Raw genomic sequence first — 21,456 nt, 5'->3', positions numbered from 1 at the left:
CAGTGGCATTTCAACATTAAAACCCAGTGAAATGCAACACACTGCATCTTCCCAGTCCACTATAACAGGTATCGATTCTTTTAATTTTGTTATCATATTTATTAAACAGTGATACTGTATCTACATGTACAGTAAGTAAAATCAGACTTTACACAGTTAAAGTATTGTTTGCCATTTGAGGGTTAGCTAATATAGCTTCATTGGTGAAATGAGATCTCAAGAGACTACTGCAATTCCTTGACATTAATTAAAGCTGGCATACTATAACACGTGTCTTTGTAGAGTAGTTTTAATCAACAAAATGTCTGCAGATCACAATGTCTATATTAAAATATAAGCAGAGGTTAATTCTCAGCTGGAATCTTCATTTTCATACACTTGAAGAAGGAAACACAGTCAAATTGCTGTGTTTTCTTCACATTTCCACTTTTCAGCATGGAATTAGCTTCTACTTCTCTGCAGCTTGCTTGCTGACACATCTCCCCTACTCTAAACTACATACTGTAGTGCTATTTTGCCGTTTCACCCAAGCTTAATATACGTTTTTATTCCATTCCTAGAACCGAGATCCAGTGTCATACCCTCTTTTGTTTCTAATGGAATGATTACAAAAGTATTTCCTCGGGATAAACCAGGTAAGAATGCAAAAAACATTTTGGTGAATTAAACTTGCTACATCTGTAGCTTGACATTTCTGAAAGTACACATCATCTAAAAGGAAACCTTAGTCTTTAAATACAAGATTTCTACAGGCAGTATGTTGAAGGGCAAGAAAGTGAAGAACACAGAGAGAACTCAAAGGTAGCAGGAAACTTAAAAGCACACAGGCAGTATGGTACAGACAGAGGTCTGCTTGGTAGTGATATTGCAGGGTCTGAAAGGGTGACTTTAGAGCAAATCATTTACTCTTTAATGCAGAACATTTTTATGCATCAAAACTGATGCACTTTCCCATTTAAGGTGTTCAAAGTCAAGCTCACTGAAGCAGGTTTAAGTCTTTCCCGAGAAAGAGCTTCTACCTTAAAGAGGGTTTTAAGCCTTAAACCTTAAGTTTAAGAATGGTTGGGTGATCCACCAGCTGAAATGGCTGCATTTTGAGGGCTGCATCACGAGAAAAGTAGAACTCAATGGGAAAAGCAAGAAGCAGCTCTAATCCAATTGCACGAAGGTAAAAATAACACATACTGTACACTGCCCCAATACTTTTAGTAAGTGTATCCCCAAAATGTAATGTGGAATTCTTTTGGATAGAAAATATGTCATATGTACAAATCCTGGCAGCATGGCACAGAAATGTCCATTGCAATTAATAATTAAAATACATACTATTGTTTTCATGTATTACTATATTACTTTAAATACATTTATACTAAGAAATACTAAAAATAAAACGCATTTCAACACTGAATTAAATGCTTGCTGAACACCAAAAGGAACTTGTCGCTTATAACTTTAGCAGACTCAAGCTATTATCATTTCTAGAAGGTGCACTGACATTAAATTCTGAGGTAAATTCATGTCACTGGTGAGCATTTGACATCAAGGTAGTCTGCTGTGGATTTTTTAAACTACTAGTGTGAGATGATGAGATCATCAACCGTTGAATTATTCAGCATCATTTGAAACCTCATTAAAATAAATTTTTAAAAAATCATTCAAATGTTTACGGAGTAAGAATATTTCTGCCTGGCTTGATTTTAATTAAACTGACATTTGGATCTTTTGAGAGCTATTGAAAGAGCAGAAAAGAAGGTAAAACAACCAATAAATTACTGTCACAAATTAGAGCACTTCCTATCCATTAAATTATGTATCTTACACCTTTACACATGTTAAAAAAAAAAACCTTGTACAAAAGATTTACTGCATTTGCATCAACTGAAACTGACACTGGATGGCAGCAGATATTAAGTTTCAATAACGCTAGAGCCTTCTCTTTATAAGAAAGACCTACTGGAAATTTCCTTGTAAAAGACCCGTTTTATAAAGAACGTTTAATAGATATAATTGGAATGTATTTATCCTTCCTAATTAGTTCTTATAAAACTAATTTAGCCTCCCCACTTTTTGGATGGTGATGACAGCAGCATGCACCTGTAAGAAGTCTTGATTGGAACCTACTGTACAGTATAAGTGGAGTCTCTCTGGGTTTGTGATGAAATAAGACAAGCTTGGATAGAGAACATTAAAAAAGTCGAATCTGTGCGAATGTGAAAGACGCCTTAGAAATAATACTGTTTTATATGTTTTCTTTATTGTGTGGATGCCTTTAGTAACAGTCTTGGTTTTAACAGACTGACTATGTTTTAATAAAAAAACTCAATCACATTTTCAGTTTTAGCACAATCTCTGGCAGTTTAGGTACTGTAAATTTCTTTTCTGTTTCCTTATAATTGTCTGGTGCACTGGCTAGTGTCATCATTCACCACGACCATTATTTTGTCTGCATGCGTTTAGCAAGAGTAGGAAGTTATCATCTCATAAAAAGACGAAAGCGGTGTCTTGTTTCTTTGCACACAAAAAGGATGACTGCATTCCGCTTTTTCTTGGCTTGAAACAGTAGTCTGATTATGTGTTATGTTTGTGTGTTTTATTACGTAAAGGGAACCAGGGACTTCTTTACCCGGACAGTAACTGTTACATAGAGTACAGAGAACTGGTTTATAGTTTGTTATCCTAGAAATCACCATTCCACTAGAGGGCACTACAGACCTGTTAAACTGCATCTTGAATACTCATGCTAAGCATGGATATGGTACAACTCTCCTGGTCTGTGTTTAAAGGTATTATCGGGGACTACAAACTTACTGTATGCTATTGTGCTTATTTAAAAGAACCAAACCTTGATTATAAATGTATTTGATTTAGAGACGTGGCTCTGCCTATGAGACAAGTCCTACAACCATGTTGCCTGTAAATGATTTAAAAAAAGCCTCTAAGCTCACTGCTGTTTGTCATGGAGTCAGAATTTTTTTCTCAAAATTCATAGTGAAGTTCTTCATATGGGGAGTACTTTCACCTCAGGATAGTAGAACCTGATGTTTTGTATTACCACACTGTAATAATAAAATAGAAGGCTGGATGCTGGTTTCATCACAATCTGGAGAATACGGGACCAATTAATCTGTTCATTCTATTTTCTATCACACAGTTCCAAGAGCGCAGCTGATATTCATAAAAGGATTTTGGGGTAATCCCCTGAATAACAGAAAAAAAAATTCACATGAAACACGGCTTCAATCCCCTTGAGTCTCTTTCATAACTAACGTTCACCTAACATTTAGTCTAAGTAAAACTAACAACAGTGAGTTTAAATATGAGCATGAAGCTCAGTCTAATAAGATACATTTAATGCCTAGACAATTAATGTATGTCTTCAAGATTTTCTTGTCAGACATTCTTAAATCAGATTCTGCCTGTTCTGAATTTTTTTTAATTGTGGTATTAAGGTTTAAGGCACCCAAATATTTCTTTAAGAATATTTTTACAGTATTTCTACTGGCCCAAAAATGAATTCTGATAGGTATAAATATGTGAGCTGATCAGTAAACTACTCAATTGGAGCAACAGAAAGCCAGTATAATGACATACTGTAAGAAAGGTACCAAACAGGAGGTGTACATTTGACCCCTCTTGTATACATCATCGGTGAAAATAAACATTTAATTAAACTCAGCTAGATTTAAACATGCAATTTTTGGTTTGTAACATCAGCACTTTGGCCTCTCAGTTATAGGTAGCTTTTTTTCAGAATTGCTTCCCTTGAGAACCGTCATCATTTTTGTCTGCAGAGATGGAGCAGAACAGTAACTGCTGTGTCTGAATTGGGTTTTTATATTTCCTAGGCTGTCCCTGGGAAAGGCCAAAAGTAGTAAGTGTGGTGACAGAAGCTATGGTGACCACTGGGCTCCCTGTGACAGTCATTCCGAAATTGAATGCTTGTGTGATGGAGATGTGTAGGTTCTTCCAGCGGTGCCTTTGTCGTGTGTATTCAAAGAGGCTGGAATTAAGGTGGTGTATCAAAATTAAATGTCACATGATAAGAATCTGTACACAATTGTGTTTGGTTAATGTAACCATGAAGATGTACAGTATTCAAGTATACAGTAGTCTTGCTCATGTCATAACAAATACTAGCATGTACCTGTTTCTATACAACAATGTTTAACATTACACATTCCATATTTCATATGTTCTGTAAGAACACTTTATTTGTAACATTTTTTTAGATACTGTGCTGAATATTATTCCTGGTATGTGAAGCACAATTCTGAGATGTGCAGAAAGGTGAAAAGGATTGCCTTTTCTAAGAGTAAGTAGAGTTTGCCTTTTTTCCTTTTACTAGAGCAGTTACTGTATGTGTGGTGTCACCTATAACCTGAAATTCTTTTGTGGAGAACAAATTTCCCTCTCAGTAGAAATTACTTAGGGTAAAACACCAGTGCAGTGTTGGTTTTACTAACACTTCCTTTGTTAACCCCGATATGATTAATCTATTATGAACCATGTGAAAATTGGTCCATATCTGCAATAACAAGCTTGTTTCTGTGAAAATATATAAATGTGCTGCTGCAGTGCAAATGAATAATCATCTCACTTTAAATACATTTCCAAAACCTTTCCAATCTGTCTTTAACCAATTTCTTAGTAGTGAAACTACTTAAAGTTGCTAATGGCCACTCTTAACATCTGTTTTCAGTGCTCTTCCTAATTTTCTTAGTCTCAGTGCTATACAATACTGTAAATTATGACTTCCCTGGCAATGGTGTTAGGTATTGGCTGACTAAAACTACCACAAATAGGGATTCAAATGTACAGTATTTGTTACAGATGGCAAATAAACTTTCACTTGGGCTTTAAAAATGCCCTATGATCAAGGAAAAGTGATGTACTGCAGGTGATACAGTACTTCAAATGAATCGAAAAGTCAAGTTCCTGACTACTCTTGGCACTTTTTCAAAGTTTTTTTCAAAGACTGTTATCTCTGGTGTCTGACCTCCCGGAAGTTCCCTCTTAACTCTCTGAAGCAAGTTCTAACTTCTGCAACTGAACAGCTGTGAAATAGGACTGTTGGTGCATATTAGTCGAACCACATTACTCAGGTGAGGTCTGCAATTCATTGGTGGAAGAAATGCATTCTCTCATGTATAGTATGGTATGAAAGAAAAAAAAAGATTAATTTATTCTGATAAGAATAATAATTCTGATTATTAATTCTGATTCTGATTATTATTATTAAGATTATTATTCTGATAAGAATAATAATATAGGTTACATTACATTTTTATGTTTCATATTCATTTTGATGTATGATATTGAAATGAAATGGTCTAAGACCAAGTTAGTTGTCACTAAAGTAGCAGTTTAAGTACTAAATTGCTATCCTGACATTCTGGATGACATTTCAGTGACACAGTTGTTTTCACTTGTTTCTACTTTTAAATACGAAAAGGCTGAGTAAGTGATAAGTGATATACGATAAGGCTCTAATAAGATAACATTGTTAGAAAGGCTTTTTTGGTGATTGTTTCATCTTCTGTGTTTGCTGGATCTACCTTTGTGATTTTAATTTGTTCATTATTCGGCAATATTTGTATGTATTGTAACATGCTTTTAGATGGATGCTTTTACAAAATCACATTTTTATCATTGTGCTCTCTTTTTTAAAACATTGTTATACTTCTCTCTTTCTTTTGAAACGGAATTGGAGAAGTACAGTATATACTGTTGTATAATGTTTTTCATTGATTTCCCGTGTGTTCTGAAATTGGGTTTCAAAGTTTATATCCCATTGCTAAATAATTCTTATCTTGGATCCGCATAAAACATCATCTTGCTTCAGGTCAGATTTCCACTTGCGGCGCAATGCATGCAGCCCAGAATATTTTTTTCTGCCAGCATTCTTACTCATTTAAAATGCATTGACCTACAGCTGTTCTGTGGTACATATTTGACTTTTATTTATAGATGAAGCTGACTACAGTCTGCCTCTTTTTTGCCAACTATGGAACTCTTGCTGATACCTTAAAATGAAAAGAAATTTAATTCAAACGTCAAGATATTCCCAAAGTAACACCTGAATGTGATTTCTTTGCTTAATATTAAAGCTTTCTGAATTGGATTTCGAAGATAATAACATAAGGACAGTCTGTGGACTGGTAAAAGCAAAAGTACACATTTTCTAGCACGCTGCAGAATGGACGTACTGTAACATGATTTTAGGCAAAATAAAACTTGACGGGGGTTTATGAATTTCCACTGCCAGAGATCCCAACTGTTCATGCCAGGTCTGTTTTATTCCGTGTCCCCCCCGATCTGTGCAGCAGGGGAGCTGTAAATAGTTTTGAATTGTTAAAAACTATACCAGCATTAGATAAAAGCTTACTGTGGGATGACAAAGTAAAAGCAGAACAAAATGCAATATAATGAAATCCTGATGAAAGCACAGTAAAGCCTTTAAGAGGTATAATTAAGCATCATCTACCATTGCAATCATTGCAAACAAGTATAGAGACTGCAGTTGTTCCTTTTAAAATTTAAAATACTCATTGGTCAAGAACATGGAAACAGTACTGACCATTTAAGCAGAAGGCAGTAATTGAAATAAAATGTAAAGACCTATAAAAAGCAGACAGTCCTAATGCACCATCTCCATTCCATGCCACTGGTAAATACACAATTCTGCACATCCTAAATTCAGCTTGCCAGGTTGTGAAACTAAAATGCTTCTGCAAAAAAAAAAACAAATCTTATACTGTTAAATATTAAATATTAAAGTTTTAAACTGTGGAAATGACAAATTGCATTTTAGTCCATTAACAGGTGTTTTTGATTTAATGTCAAAGGTATGCCCTGCTGTAAGCATTTTTAAAAGCAGGCTGATAAGTGAGTTGGTTTGGATGAGATCATGTCAGTTTCAATTCTCAGTTGATTAGTATCAGATTCTACAATCAAATGGGAATAACAGCATTGTTTAAATATTGCTGTTAATACAGCCAGTAAAAGTGCAATCATCAAAAAAGGCGTGCTGGGTCATTGCAGATCATTCACGAATTGGACCGGCAGATAAAAATTAAACATCTATTGATATGGAGTAATTATAATGACAGCTCTTCCAAGCAAGGCTCTGACTGAATCTGTCAGTATTCATAATGAATTTTTATTACTGCGTATAACAGGATGAATTGTTTTGCTGCTTTTTTTGTATGCATCTACTGATGTTCTCCTTAGTCGACAATATTCAGACTAAGGATTTACCATAGAAAACATTTCTACGGAGAGAATGTTAATCATGTTGATGCTGGATAAGTTTTTAACAATCAAGATTTTGCTTGAGGTGTCCCTGTAATTCCATTATTTGGGCACAGTTTAGGAATACCATGCTTTATTTTTAATAAATAATACTGGAACTACAGTGACATCTATTGTAAACCATTTGTCTTTTGTTTATCCCGAATTTGCATAAAGTTAAATAGCTGCGAAAATGCACTAGAGATTTATTGGAATATCCTATAATATGCAAGGCTTGTGGTCATCTTACAAATCTACATGCAGAACCTAATATTTAAATATGAAATACTTTGATACATCCTACAGTATGATGCCTCAGTGGACAGCATATTTTATGCAGATGACTGAGTGGTCCTTGTCCTTTTGTGTGTTGTGATTTGTATCCATTTTCTTAATAAGGAAACAAAAATTTTCTATGTATCTTCCAGGCTGGGTACTTCATCTTTTATATAGACTTCAGTATATTTCAGTCACTAAACAGAAACATATTATAGCAATATGTATACAATGCATAGATCCAAAATTAATCTAATTAAAGTATCCTGTTTATGTTTTTCAGCTTTAAAACAAAAGTGTCTGGCAAAGATGTGCACAACCAAGTAACACAATCAAGAATCAGTGCCTCGTGTGTGGCCCGCGTCTTTGAAGTGTATGAAGTGCTTTTGTCTGATGGTCTGTGGATATGCTTTATATTGTGTGCCTCACATAAGCACATTGTCTTTGCTACTATCTACATGTCCCAATAACATTTAAAAGATGTTATGCAAATATTTTTTTTCCTAGGGTTTTTGTTAAATGTTCTATCTTCAATTTTTTTTCAATATTTTGGATATAATTTTTTCAGAAAGGTTCAAAAGTATTCAATCCACATGAATGCCATTTGTATTGATATTTCATCCAGATCAGCATGCAATTATTGATGCAGAAATAAAATGTCTTCCATGCACTGGGTGGTGGAGAGAGTTTTCTATGTTTATAGGACAATAGTTGTACACTATAGAAGTACTACATACTGCACATGATGATACAAACACACTTGGATGACAATTTTTCATTTTTCTGGTAATACTACACATTACACATACTGTGTGTGCTCTGTTATATTTTACCATTGTCTGCAATTAAAGTGAATAAACTTTTCTTACAATAATTTGCTTTCACTTGCTTTTCATGTATTTGACTAAACACTGTACAGTAATAATACCACATTTGTTTTATAACCAAGTGGTAGTTTAATAAAGGACGTTCTGTTACAGAAACAAAAGGTACAATATTAAAGTAAGCAAGACTGCTGACAGCTGACAGCGAAAAGGTCATAAACAGAACTAACAAAAGGATGAATGGTATTTCAAAAGCCCAGAGATACCAACATATTAATCATCCTGAGAAATGATCATAATATTTAGCAAACATATTTGCTTTTGAGTTGCTTAACACAAGCACATTTAAACCATTTGGACTTTTATAGATTTCCCACTTCCAATAAACCTTTTGAACTGGAACATTTTGATGCTTTGAATGACTGGACAGGATGGGGATAGAATTTGTAGGTATATTTGAGTTCAACGTGAGAACCTTAAATAGATATCTCAGAAACAAAAAGGATTATTATCCAACAAAAGCATTTGTTCTTTGTATTAACAGTACTTTCCTGATGACCTCAATTCATTGATGGTGTATCATCTAAGAACACAAATTGATTAGACCGATGAGAAGATAAGATGAGGCCACGGGGGTTAAAATAGAGGTCACAGTTAGACCTCTGTCAAGAATATCAGTTTCACAACTCTTTTGTTACTGCATTTCTCCAAACAGAAACTCATTTTCAACTTAATAAAAGGACTGTTAGTCTTTCCTGGAATAATCGACAATGTCAAGAGTGTCTTCTCATTGCGAACAGGTAGTTAATTGAAGCAGCAGTGCGTATACCCAAGGCCAATTCCAAGAGGCTTTGAATATGAATGGCCTTCTGCATCTATTGCAGCATTGTTGACATACCATAGTTCAGCTACAGGGAAGCAAGCTTTTGAATATTGATACCTTCTGGCATCTATTTCAGTATTGTTGACTCTGTTAATAGGATCTGCACGAACTGTTGCCTCTTCGGTTCTTTAATTACATACCTTTTTTATTGGGTCACATGGCTTTTTAGCCCACCCTAGCTGTTATAAAAGTGTGGGTTTAAGATGGGATATATTTGACCCTGTTACCAGCTGCAATTGCTTCTGATCTTAAAGGTAAGCTTGTCTTCATGTACTTTCGAACATTTTGGACCTTAATTCAAATGCAAAGCTGAACAGTTTTTGTTAAAATCTGTTGTTTTAAAATGAGCATAGTGACTTGGCTACTGAGCGGAAAGTTTGCCTTTCCTTATTTTATGAATTCAGAACAGACTTATGTTGTTGTTTCTCATTTCTATGGAGAGCTGAAAGAGACTCGAAAAACTCATATAGTTTAATCCAACGGAATCAGAAGATAACAGATGGCACATTGCATGCTGATCTCCAGAAATGACAGGAGTGCAAAAACCTTTTCACACTTAGCGTGCTGTACCAAGCTGTGGGCATCCCAGTCCTTGCAGATACCATCACATCGCCTTCATGCCAGACATAAAAGTGTACAAGAGAAGCAAGGAAAGACTGAATCAGCTTTGTTGGAACGCCTTAAAAAATTAAACAATTTTATGAAAACGGTATTAATTTTAATTGTGATTACATACAGCTCATGTTAAAGTTCCATGTGCAGGTCTAACAATTTTCAGCTCTGCAAAATTATCTTGAGAACATTACAAATGAACACAAGTTAATTTTAATTGATCTGAAAATAGATACATCAAGTATGTGGAGCATTAGACATATTTATGTGAGGCTATGGCATATAAATAGATACTTGAAATGATTATGCTGAGACACCGATCTTCTCAGTAATGTTTGTGTTAGCCTTCCCAGGGGAATTAAAAATCTAGTTCATTCACCATATAGAGAGTAGCAGGCTGTTGATTGTAGATTGTGTAGGATGTTACACCCCCCAGACATCTCTATCTGAAATCCCAAAAAAACACAAATTAAGCAGTAGATTTGCAACTTGAATATGATTAATAATTAAATTTATCTCCGAGCTGTCTTCAAGACATTTTCTTTGACGAAGGACTTGCTCTCTTTTCTTGTAGACGTTTATACAACTCTTAATGTATCTAGTTTTTACTATTAGTGAGCTTTCATGCTTTTATTATTATTTGTTATATACTGTATACGGTAGGTGTACTATAGTACACCTTCAATGGGTTATACATTAGTGTTTCAGATCAATTGCAAAGATTACATGGCTGCATTCCCCCCAAAATGCACATACTGTATGGTACAAAGAAAGTGAATTCCAGAATAGGAGCTACTCACAAAATGAAAACTAAACCACATCGCAACACACAGGAGGATAAAGAAAAGAGATGCAATTGTTTTGTCTGATTGGGGTTAGCAAAGTGGAGTAGCTGTTAAGGCTCTGGATCACAGGATCATTACTCACAGTCCTGGCTCAAACAAATGGATACTCTTCAGCTTGTCATTTTATGTGACCTTTCGTCATCTATTAGCCTATCAGGTTAAATAAGGGATTAAACATTAACTTTGGGTTTCATCTCCTAGAAAGAAACCAGAACATACCTATTCTGTTCTCTGATAGCCATCAGAAAAAGCTGTTGATGAGAGAAATTACCTCAAGGTTCCATGCCAAAGTAAATTGATAAAAGATTTTATTTGGCTTTATCTTAATGAGGAACAATATTTTTAAAACTTTATGTTTGAAGCTGCAATTGACAAATACATAAATAGCAAAGCACTATTCTTTTGTGTTGGAAGGTGACATTTTTCTTTCCGTACAATGAAGTAATGATGACAACTCTAAATGAACATTTACAAATTTCAATGGTATTGAAATGTTCATCTATAGGTAGTCTGCAGCAGTGAGTTTAAGTTAATTTGACATTAAGTGAAATTTAAAAATTAGGGAGTAAAGCAATAGGATTATGAATAAGGGAAAACATGCATTGAGATTCAGCCAGGAATTGAACCCTGTGCAACTTTTTTCTTAAGTAAAAAGTTCAGGAGCAAAGTCACATTATATTGTAATGGCTGGTTGGAAAAACAGCATTTGGTATATAGACAGAGACACTGTAGACAGAAAATAATTTGTTTCAGGATGCTTCTCAGAAAGCTACTTTTTCAACTGTTTAGAAAATAATGTGTCAGTTGAAGAAGATGTAAAAGGACATTTATCCAAAATGTTCTAACAGTGATTTTTTAATCATTTTATCCTTGTGTAGAAACACAGAAACTTCCCTTTCTTTTTGTCATTTATTTGTACTGCAGTATACACTGCAGTTTAACCTAGTCCAAATCTTTACATGTTACAGGCAGTATTTTGTAAATAATGAAATGTGTGCTTCAGACATATTTATCAAGCCATCTTGTGTGCAATAACAATGACTGTTGATATTGCAACAAACAAAGTTTATACCTCTTTTCTAAGAGGGTTTTAAGAGACTTGAAAGCACAACATTTGAACCCTCCTTATTTATCAACAACAGAGAGAAAAAACATACTGACATGACTAATTCAATGTAAACTATAGCCATGTAAGGCACTGGTTATATTGCAATATCTTAATTATGATGTTTTTTTCTGTATTGATATTTGATATTTTTATTGCTTCTAGAAAAATGAATTTAACACTGTTGATAACTTTGTCAGTTGCCCTTCAATATGGTAAGTTCTCAGAATTTATTTATTTTCCAATCTAATTAATTTACATTTTTTATTTTATAATATACTTGCTCTTTTATACTAATCTTATTTTGTACAGAAAATTACTTTTCACAGTACATCATCTTAAGACACTGTACAATAAAATAGTTAAACAAAAGTGACAGCTGTATGCAGTTTAAAACAATGAATTAAATAAAACCATTTTACTGGATCCACACATGTGAATACAATATTTGTAGTAAAATAAATAACTATTCTTTTCAGGTAAATACATACGCATATAAATGAGGGAATATTGGTTCTTTATCCAGGCCTATAAAACTAATATTTTCCTCTACTTCCTTTTTCAGTTTCTGCAAGCAATTCCTCTTCACATCCCAAAGTAGAAATTTTGCAGACTGCACAATCACTAATTGGTAAGAACACATTTGTATAACATTCAATAATTTGACATTAACTCATGGCTATAAAAATAAAAATGGCAATACCAAAATAATTCCCTGAGTTACATCTCACAACTTTCAAATGAAAATGAGATATTGTAACACAATCTGTTATTTCACTGTAGGTCTTGCTTAAAGTAATGTTTGAAGAAAAGACAATAGCAGTGGATAAAAACAGAAAATCTATCCATTCACTTTCTAGCCACTTTATTCAATACAGGGTCATGGGGAAGGAAGGAACAGGCTAAAGGCAGGATTCACTCTGGATGGGACACCATTCCATTATAGGTCACACACAGAGATAAACACACACACATTCACACCAGGGCCAATTTTCCCAGAAGCCAATCAATCCAACCAGTATGTCTTTGGACTGTAGGAAAAAACAGAGCGCTGGGAGGAAAAAAAAAACAGAACATAGGATTTAGATAATTTAGATGCTCTGAAGGCTCAGTGCTCCTCATATTAAATATTAATATTAAATATTAATTCTGAAATTGCGGCAGTAGAAATTCAAGGAAATGCATGCTTTTGAATTGGAAATGGACAATGCATAGAAAGCTGTAAGGATAATGGTTGAATGCTTGTTGCTATTGGAGACCTAAACTTTACATCTAAGTAAAAACAAATTATAGATATAAAATGGGAAACAAAAAAATAGGAAACAGAAAGTTTCAAGAAGCTACTCATGAAAAAGACCTACAGTGAGTATTTATGCTGAAGATGAGTTAATTTACATAATGTAGACAATGTGGCAAGCAACCAAGGAGGCCAAACAGAATATCTAGTTAACAAAGAAAGAAAGAAAAGAAAAAGGTTAAGGAGAACCTGGTTAATGTATTCAAAAGCCTCAAAGACATTGACAAAGTCAACACAAATGGCTTTCCTCAGAATGGACAATGTAACACAAGCTAGAAGGACAAACAAAACTCAGGAAAGCTAAGGGGGAGCACATTTAAAACTGAGAGCAGCAGATACTTATTTATGCCAAGGTTTGTAGGAGTCTGAAACAAGCTACTGTACTCAGGCATACTTTTGAAGGCACATACCACCCCTTCTCTCAAGAAATGACTGGAAGAATTCCATTGATCAATTAACTACTAAAATCCAAAACATCTAGATGGGCCAAACTGTCCTCTCTCTTATATTCTTACATCCTAAGCACAGCAATAAGATAAAATACATTTTTTTCTAATTTTATGAACATGATGAGGACAGGCTGCACTAGACCAGCCATGTCTCCCTCCCCAGAAAACATTTACTTAAAATGATTATCAATGTGAATTTCTCATGAGTCAATGCTTGTGGCTTAAAATGGGCCTTTGTATCTGTTCTTCTTCCCAAAGACTGCCTTGGTGTCCGCTTCACCTGGCTTCAGATGCTGCTCGACAACTTCCCGGCCCTTTTTAATTTCATGCAGAAACTGAAGTGCACGACGAAGCTGTGCCCCAGTGATTTGGAAGATTATGGCTGTTCATGTAGATACGAAGAGGAAGACAGGCCTATTGATGACATAGACAGGTGAGATTAACATGAGAAGACAGTCTGGGCTCGTGGTACAGTACATGTTTGGAAATTACAGGTTTGATTATGTATTTAGAATGTACCACGGGCCCTGTACCGCAGTCATATATAAATATATATATAAAAGGGTTATATTCTATAAAAGATATACAGTCAATGTCAGCTTGGTGAAATATACTGTATAAGTAACTGCATTCAGGATTTCCTAAAAATGCATCTTAACAGACTATTGGAAATGACTGGATCCCAAATAAATTTAAGTGGATTTTATTGTTTGTATGAGACCGGTTTACATTAATTTATTAACATTATTTTAATATTGTTTAATAAAAAGTGCATTTCTGAGCCATATCATTGAACCCACTGCAACATGATTTTTTTTGCATGTACTCAGAATAAGATTTAATTTGATTTCCATAGATATAATTGGCACAGAACGTTCTGAACTGCTCTTGTTTACATACCTAACAGCATGTTATCACTCATTTTCACTTTGGCTGCTGTTTTTCTTATTCCAAAGCTGTTGCTCTCAGCACCGTAGGTGTTACAAAGCAGCAGCTGAAAAGGACTGTAAACTACAGCCTGGAAGAATTTTATCAAACACCACCTGCCCAGCTGGAAACATCACTTGTGGTAAATAAAAGTTTTAGTTTTGTGGTTTAGGAAGTACAATGCAATTAAGTGTTAATTAACGCCAGCAGCTACAGTATATAACCCTGCAGCTCACAACCGCCATCCCACTGAAGCTCAGCAGGAGTGAGCTTGGCCAGTGCCTGGATGGGAGACCTCCTGGGAAAAACTAAGGTTATTGCTGGGAGAGGTGTTAATGGGGCCAATAGGGCGTGCTTACCCTGCAGACTGTGAGGGTCCTAATGCCCCAGTATAGTGATGAGGACACTAAACTGTAAAAAGGCGTTGTCCTTTGGATGTAACGTAAAACTGGGGTCCTGACTGTCCATGGTCATTAAAAATCCCAGGGCATTTCTCGAAAAGAGTAGGGTTATTACCCTGGAGTCCTGGCCAAATTCTCTCCTGGCCTTTATCAATCATGGCCTCCTAATAATCCCTATCTATGAATTGGCTTCATCACACTGATAACTGGTGTGTGGTGAGTGTACTGGCGCACTATGGCTGCTGTACCATCATCGAGGTGGGTGTTGCGCATTGGTGGTGGTGGAGGGGAGACCCCATTACCTGAAAACTCTTTGAGTGGAGTGTCCAGAAAAGCGCTACATGATAGAAGTGTAAGGAATTATTATTATAAGTGATCCTAACGACAGAAGTGTTAAGCCAATAGTATTCTCTACTTTAAAAAATAGTTTTAATCCTACAAAATCTTAGTATGTTAAGCAACTGTAAGCAGGAAATCAAGCTTATGTGTCATATATCACTATAATCCATTATACAAGATCATTTATAGACATTCAAACCCATAAGGATATTTGAATAAATCTGCTTCGACTAATGAGAAGTACAAATACTGTAATAACAGTTCTTACTTCTCTTCTTTATATGTACAATTGGTCCGATACAGCAGCTGGTAAAACCTGAATTGCATCACAGAGTTTTGCCATGGGTGTTGTTTTTTTAACCTCTAGACTTAATCATGGCTCTTGCAAACAAGGAAATTGTACAACATAGACATACTGTACATGTATTAAAGTTGTGCCACATCTAAAATTCAAGCCAGAAATGGACAGATGTTTTTTCTTTCTTCTGCTTTGAAACAGATGCCTCTGATTTCTGTGAGGAATTCTTCTGCCTCTGTGACAAGGCTGTCATTGAATGCATAGCTCACTCACAATACAATTCCTCTCTGAGACACTTGGACAGCTCCTCTTGTCCAGTGACATCAACAGGTAACTTTAAAGGTGTTTTTGAAGGCCAAGGTCTTATGAAAGCATATACTTATAATTTATTTAAAGTGAACAATTGTATAAAACTAATCTTATACTGTACAGTATATGCACTTCAAATGTGCAGCATATTAAAGCTGAATAAAATACTGACTCCTGGGGATTTGTAGTTTGAAACCCCAGCAGGAAATGATTTTGGCTTCATACAAGAGACTTGATCAGGCCATGGCATTATGAACTGAAACCATGAGTAAATTAATAACTAATTTGATGTTATCAGGAATCTAGCATTCTGTGTGTTTCAGAATCTCCTGATACCATTGCTGTAACCATTGTGGCCCTAACTGAAGCTGGTAGGAAATGCTATTTCACTCTCTTCGAATTGTGGGGGACTATTCTGTTCCTTTTTGTGTTTACTATATTTATCCTGTCTTGAGGTCTACCTTTTCTCCTATGACCCATCTCCATGAAGGCTGCCATGATAATGACCTCACTTGGAATGGTCCTGTCACTGATGCATATTGATGTTTTAGTATGGCTGACTTAATGATGAATTCGTTTAACCTGAGTTAACTATTAGTACCAATTCAATGTTTACTTGCTTCAAGGCCCAGTTGTCAGCTGTCATAACATGTCAGAAAATACCCATTGTTCTCAACCTGCAGAATATAGTAGGAAGTATAAAAATATAGCTAATCTACACTAGTTAAAGCTGCGATAATATTTTACTATTTAAACTCTTCTGTTGGCAGTTCCAGAGACTGGTGATACAGAGCCAACTGATATTTCCATAGAGGTGACAGAGCCTGGGAAAAACATAACCATGCAATCACCAGCTGTTTCTTTGGAGTTGAACACAGAGAGTAAGATCTGCCTGATAACAAAATTACTGTAATTATTAGGTATAGCGGTAAATCACTTTAACTGTCTAAATGTTTCAATGCAATTATACAGTAACAATCTGGAATGTTCGCATGGAACAGAAGAGTTGTAACACACTGGTAATGGGATATGAATTATGTTATGCTTTAAATATATGCTAAATTTATTTTCTGTATTTTATAGTGCAGTATTTTTTTACATAGTACATGCAGAAAGATAACTCTGTGTCTATAGGACAGTGGCATTCAAATAATGTCCAGGGAAACATTAACAGAAGAAACTAAAAAACTAGGCTACTACTGTAGGTCATTATTTCTAACTAGGATTATGGGAACAAACAACGTGCAGCAGGTTTCTGTTAGAGGCTAGATTTAGTTTTGTGTATGTACAAATCATTATACAGTATGTCATGTGTTAATATTGTGGGTTTCTCACAGTTCATGAACCAACTATAACAAGTAAAGAGCCTTCTGCAAAACCAACATTTACTCCAACAACACCACCAAGTCCGATCTCCATGCAAACTGCGAAGGGCAGTAGCAAACTTACAACAAAGGAAATGGACAGTTCACAGGAATCTGAAACAGAAGGTAATGGAATTGATGAAAAAACAATAGCTATTTATTTGGCAATTAATTAAATTAATTTAAAATCAAAAGGGGAAAAATTGTAGCCACTGCATACAAACATTCATTCAAATTATATAATGTTAAACCAATTATGTTTTGATACTATGTTTAAAATAAAACTATTTTTGTTACCTTATGAAACACAGTTTAATGAAAACATTTTTATTGCTCAAATTTGGGATTTTTTCAATATTATAATGTTCATTGCGGTCCAAATGTAAAAAAAAACATGCTTTTTTGGTCTATGAATAAGTCTAACAAGTAAATTTCTAAAATTACTATTAATATGGTGTATTACTAATTTTAGATGCATACTGTCAGTGAGCGTAACATTTTACTACATGGAACTTAACATTGATTAATCACTTCTTAGGGCTGGATTCGCCCATGTCAAAAGCTGCACCATTTTTTACCTCATTTCTGGAAGCAGCAGGCCTAATTGATTTACCACTGGAGCCTGACGTTGAAGGTGAAAACTTATGTTGTCAGCTTCTGTGTTTGCTTGCTTCTACATTAAAACTACATTCCTCGTGATCAGCGATCCTCAGTTCAACTCCTTAAGGGCCAAGGTCCAGCAGATTTTATAGTGCTTCTTAAATATCTTTCCAATTCAGAAGTGGCGAGAAGGGGGTAAACTGGTTTAATAAAGGAGACATTTAATGACTTAAGATAATTCAGTGCCAAAGTGGAAAGAGGCATAGAGGTCCATTTTCTATGGGGCTTTGCTTCATTTGCAAAACAATCTTATCAGGACAGATTTAAAGGAACTAATATAGGTGTTTTAAAATACGCTATCACTATCAGCCTCACTGTTAACATAGATTCTAGACATGTAAATAATAGCAGATAGAATGACCTCTTCTATTCCTGAAGAGAAGACTTTGATATGTTTCTACTTGACAAAGTCTCATTTTTGTTACTTCTGTTCATGTAAATTTAGGATATATTGCATGTCTGGTATTGATACTTGTACTTCTTAAGCAGTTTCAGACAATTCAAGGAATTAGCACAGTATTTCTATTTTTTCTATTTCACAGAGTAAAAGAAATGTTAAGTTTTAAATTTCATGGAGTTTGTCCATCCACAAGAAAGAAACAGAAAATATGAGCATTTTCTCGTTATTTACTCTTTAATTTAATGAACAGTGTGCGGGGTAAAGGAAAATGTTGTACCAGTCAAAGGTTGAGGAATAAAAAAATGTCACTCACTTTCTTTCATTTCTGGAACAGTATTCACTTTTGTTTCTTCAATTAAATGAGCCTACATTACAGTATATTATAGCATCATGTTCTGCATTCTGTTGATTTAAGAAATCACCACAAGATCATTAAATTTCAATTTCTTTCTTCCCAGAATGCGGCAGTCACTCCTTTAACCAGTATAGCTCCAGTGGCAGGATTCGCCAGGAGATGCCCATACTGGGTGAGATCATCCATTGCCTGACTGGGCGGTGTCCACATGAGTATGAGATGTACGGTTGTTATTGTGGACAGGAAGGAAGAGGTCGACCCATGGATGAACTTGACAGGTAAAAGGTGCCAATGTTAAACACTTTAGTTCATACAGTGTATCTCTAGTTTAGAAGCGCTGAAACAGGGACAGGACTTCCTTATACTCAGAAAAACTGAACACTGAAGTACACATGTAGGCCAGGTGGAGATTGGGTCTCAGTTTCTGTGGCTTCTATGCCTCAGGAGGGTTTATTATGTTCATGTTGTGAAATATTATGAGTGGAAATGTACAACTGTGGAATAGAAACATGAGATTAAAATGAAAGAATAATGTATGCTTTATGATTGCCTGAAACCTGTAAAATCCTGACCTGTGAAATCAAACCAAATTTGACATGCTAGAAGGTAAACATCTCAGGGTCCTAGGGCTATGTTCTGTGCCTTCTAGTGGTAGGAATATAAAGGTGGATTATTGCACAGCTACTGTCATTTTTAAAGTTTGGCAGCAAAAAAACTGTTCTATAGTACGACTTCAACTGCCTATAAAATTTCTCTTCATCTTGACTTTTCCTTTCTTTGATGAAGGTTGTGCAAAGAGTTGAGCTTTAATGAATAGACAGAAAATATACTTCCTCATATCAAACTTAATTGATTTGAAATTAAAAGGTTTATTCAGTCAAATCCATTGAAGTAAACATTTTTAATTTATCTCTTTATAGGTTAACTCAAGAACTACAGTATACTGTGTGCTAGTCATAAAAATATCTGTTATACTGTAATACTCCATTAATCTTCACTTTATTACATGCTACCTATGAAAATGTACTGTATGACTTAATGTTTTCATAACGCACATCTGATGAAAAAAACCCATTAAGTACCAATAAGATGAACACATCATAATTTTTTATTATTTTAATGTAATTTGCTTAGATATTATACCAAATGTTTTGAAAAACAGTCAAATTCAACACATCTACTACACAAATTCTGTGTCATACTGAAACTACATTCTTTAAATGTAACTTTATACTCCACGCATGTACGCATGCCAGCAGTGGGTCAAAGCATTGAGAAAGAAAACTAGTGTACTGTACCCTTCCTGTAATTTTAGGTGCTGCTTCTTTCACCAGTGTTGTCTGGAACAAATCAGGATGTTTGGCTGTCGGGCAGAACGGAAGCTTAACATCCAAGTCAGCTGTGACAATGGGCAACCTGCATGTAAGCATTTAGAGTGATAAGAATTTGTCACAGAACTTTAGCTATGTTGGTGGTGAATATGACGTGGTGTATGTGTTACACAAACACTAACCCTTTATGAAACTCCTATTTTGTAGTCTGGAATCTCCAATTGTTTTCATTTTCATTACTCTCCCACTCCCATATTTTATACTGCCTGCTCAATCTAAGAGCCCTTGAAAGCACTGACGGAATGAGGACAGTGCATACTTTCATCCAAAAGATGGAGAATCAGCACTGAGTGCAAAAGTGACATTACAAATTAACAGGTGCTTGGCAAATCGCAGAGGTCACTGCTACAAAGCAAAGACAACAACTCTGTTGGATTTTATTCCTCCCAGAGATTTGCCACCACTCGTTGGATGAACTAATGACAGCCCAGACTCACTCCAGTAAGGAATGGATACTTCACCTTCTCCAAATGAGACATTTTTCTTATAGAGTCTCTTGGCACACCATCTCCTACAAGCTGTGCCAGGCATAATTAGAGTGTTCTACCAGGAAGAAAGCCAATCTGCTACTAAAAATGTTGATAATTTCTGCTCCTTTTGGCTATGCACACAACATCTGTTCTTGATAGAATATGATGTGTGGAACACCAATTTTCACGCTGACATGATAGTTTTGATACACTGTTCATACAAAAATAAAATCTCTCGTCTTTGTCTTCTCCTAGGTGCCGGTGCCAACATGTGTGACAAGCTCCAGTGCATGTGTGACAAAGCCAGTGCAGAGTGCATGGCGGGGGCCTATTTCAACGAAACGGTGGCCGTCTTGCACAAGCAGAGATGCCGTGGCATGAGGACACCCTGCAGGCGCCGGCCATTGGGGAGTCGGCCCCTTGGTCCTAGCCAGCCAAAGACAGACGACTCCAGCGAGGAAGTACTGCAGGACAGTGGTGGACGCCAGCCAGCACTGGGAATGTGGAGGCAGTCTAGCTCGCGCATTGTGAGGCCTCTAAACGTTGGCACCACGCCTGCAGCCCAGAGCACACGGATGACCACAGAGGAGGGCCAGGGAGTGGAGGAACCTGAAGAGCAGACTGACGAACATGTCCAGGCTGAGCTGGAAAAACAAACCACAGCAGCGGCCTGAAATTCTGAACAGAATGGCCACTTTAAGCCCCTTTTATAGGCCACCGTAGGCTTCGTCGGCACCGGCAGTGTAGTAACAATCATACCACACCTTGTGGTAAACAAACTGTCAATGGATTCAAGTAAAACTGAACAGTAGTTTTTTTTAGCAATGCTGCCCTTATTTTATATATATAAATTTAGTATATGTTTCCAGGAAATGTAAGTCTAATCATTAAATGTAACTTTAAAGTTTTAATGTAGTAATTATGAAAAACTAATGATATATTCCTGTAGATCATAAACATA

General features: G+C 35.6%; 1 protein-coding gene across 1 annotated transcript; it reads left to right on the top strand.

The window, feature by feature from the left end:
- Positions 1-12,004: 12,004 nt before the first annotated feature.
- On the top strand, positions 12,005-21,169 carry oc90 (otoconin 90). Its single transcript, XM_088918066.1, has 12 exons — positions 12,005-12,050; positions 12,401-12,466; positions 13,840-14,014; positions 14,538-14,650; positions 15,748-15,876; positions 16,179-16,226; positions 16,626-16,736; positions 17,193-17,345; positions 17,758-17,853; positions 18,738-18,912; positions 19,950-20,056; positions 20,751-21,169. The coding sequence occupies exons 1-12, from the start codon at positions 12,005-12,007 to the stop codon at positions 21,167-21,169; spliced, it is 1,638 nt and encodes a 545-aa protein (XP_088774192.1).
- Positions 21,170-21,456: the final 287 nt, after the last annotated feature.

This window comes from Atractosteus spatula, chromosome 6, assembly GCF_055471065.1.
Source record: "Atractosteus spatula isolate fAtrSpa1 chromosome 6, fAtrSpa1.hap1, whole genome shotgun sequence".
Lineage (NCBI taxonomy): Eukaryota > Metazoa > Chordata > Actinopteri > Semionotiformes > Lepisosteidae > Atractosteus > Atractosteus spatula.
This window is presented reverse-complemented; position numbering and strand designations above follow the sequence as displayed.

What these genes read in the sequence shown, in the direction of transcription:
- oc90 (XM_088918066.1), top strand. Translation starts at nt 12,005, where the DNA reads ATGAATTTAACACTGTTGATAACTTTGTCAGTTGCCCTTCAATATG. An exon ending in ACAGGAATCTGAAACAGAAG is followed by an intron (nt 17,346 to 17,757) that starts GTAATGGAATTG and finishes ATCACTTCTTAG; the next exon opens with GGCTGGATTCGCCCATGTCA. An exon ending in CCCATGGATGAACTTGACAG is followed by an intron (nt 18,913 to 19,949) that starts GTAAAAGGTGCC and finishes CTGTAATTTTAG; the next exon opens with GTGCTGCTTCTTTCACCAGT.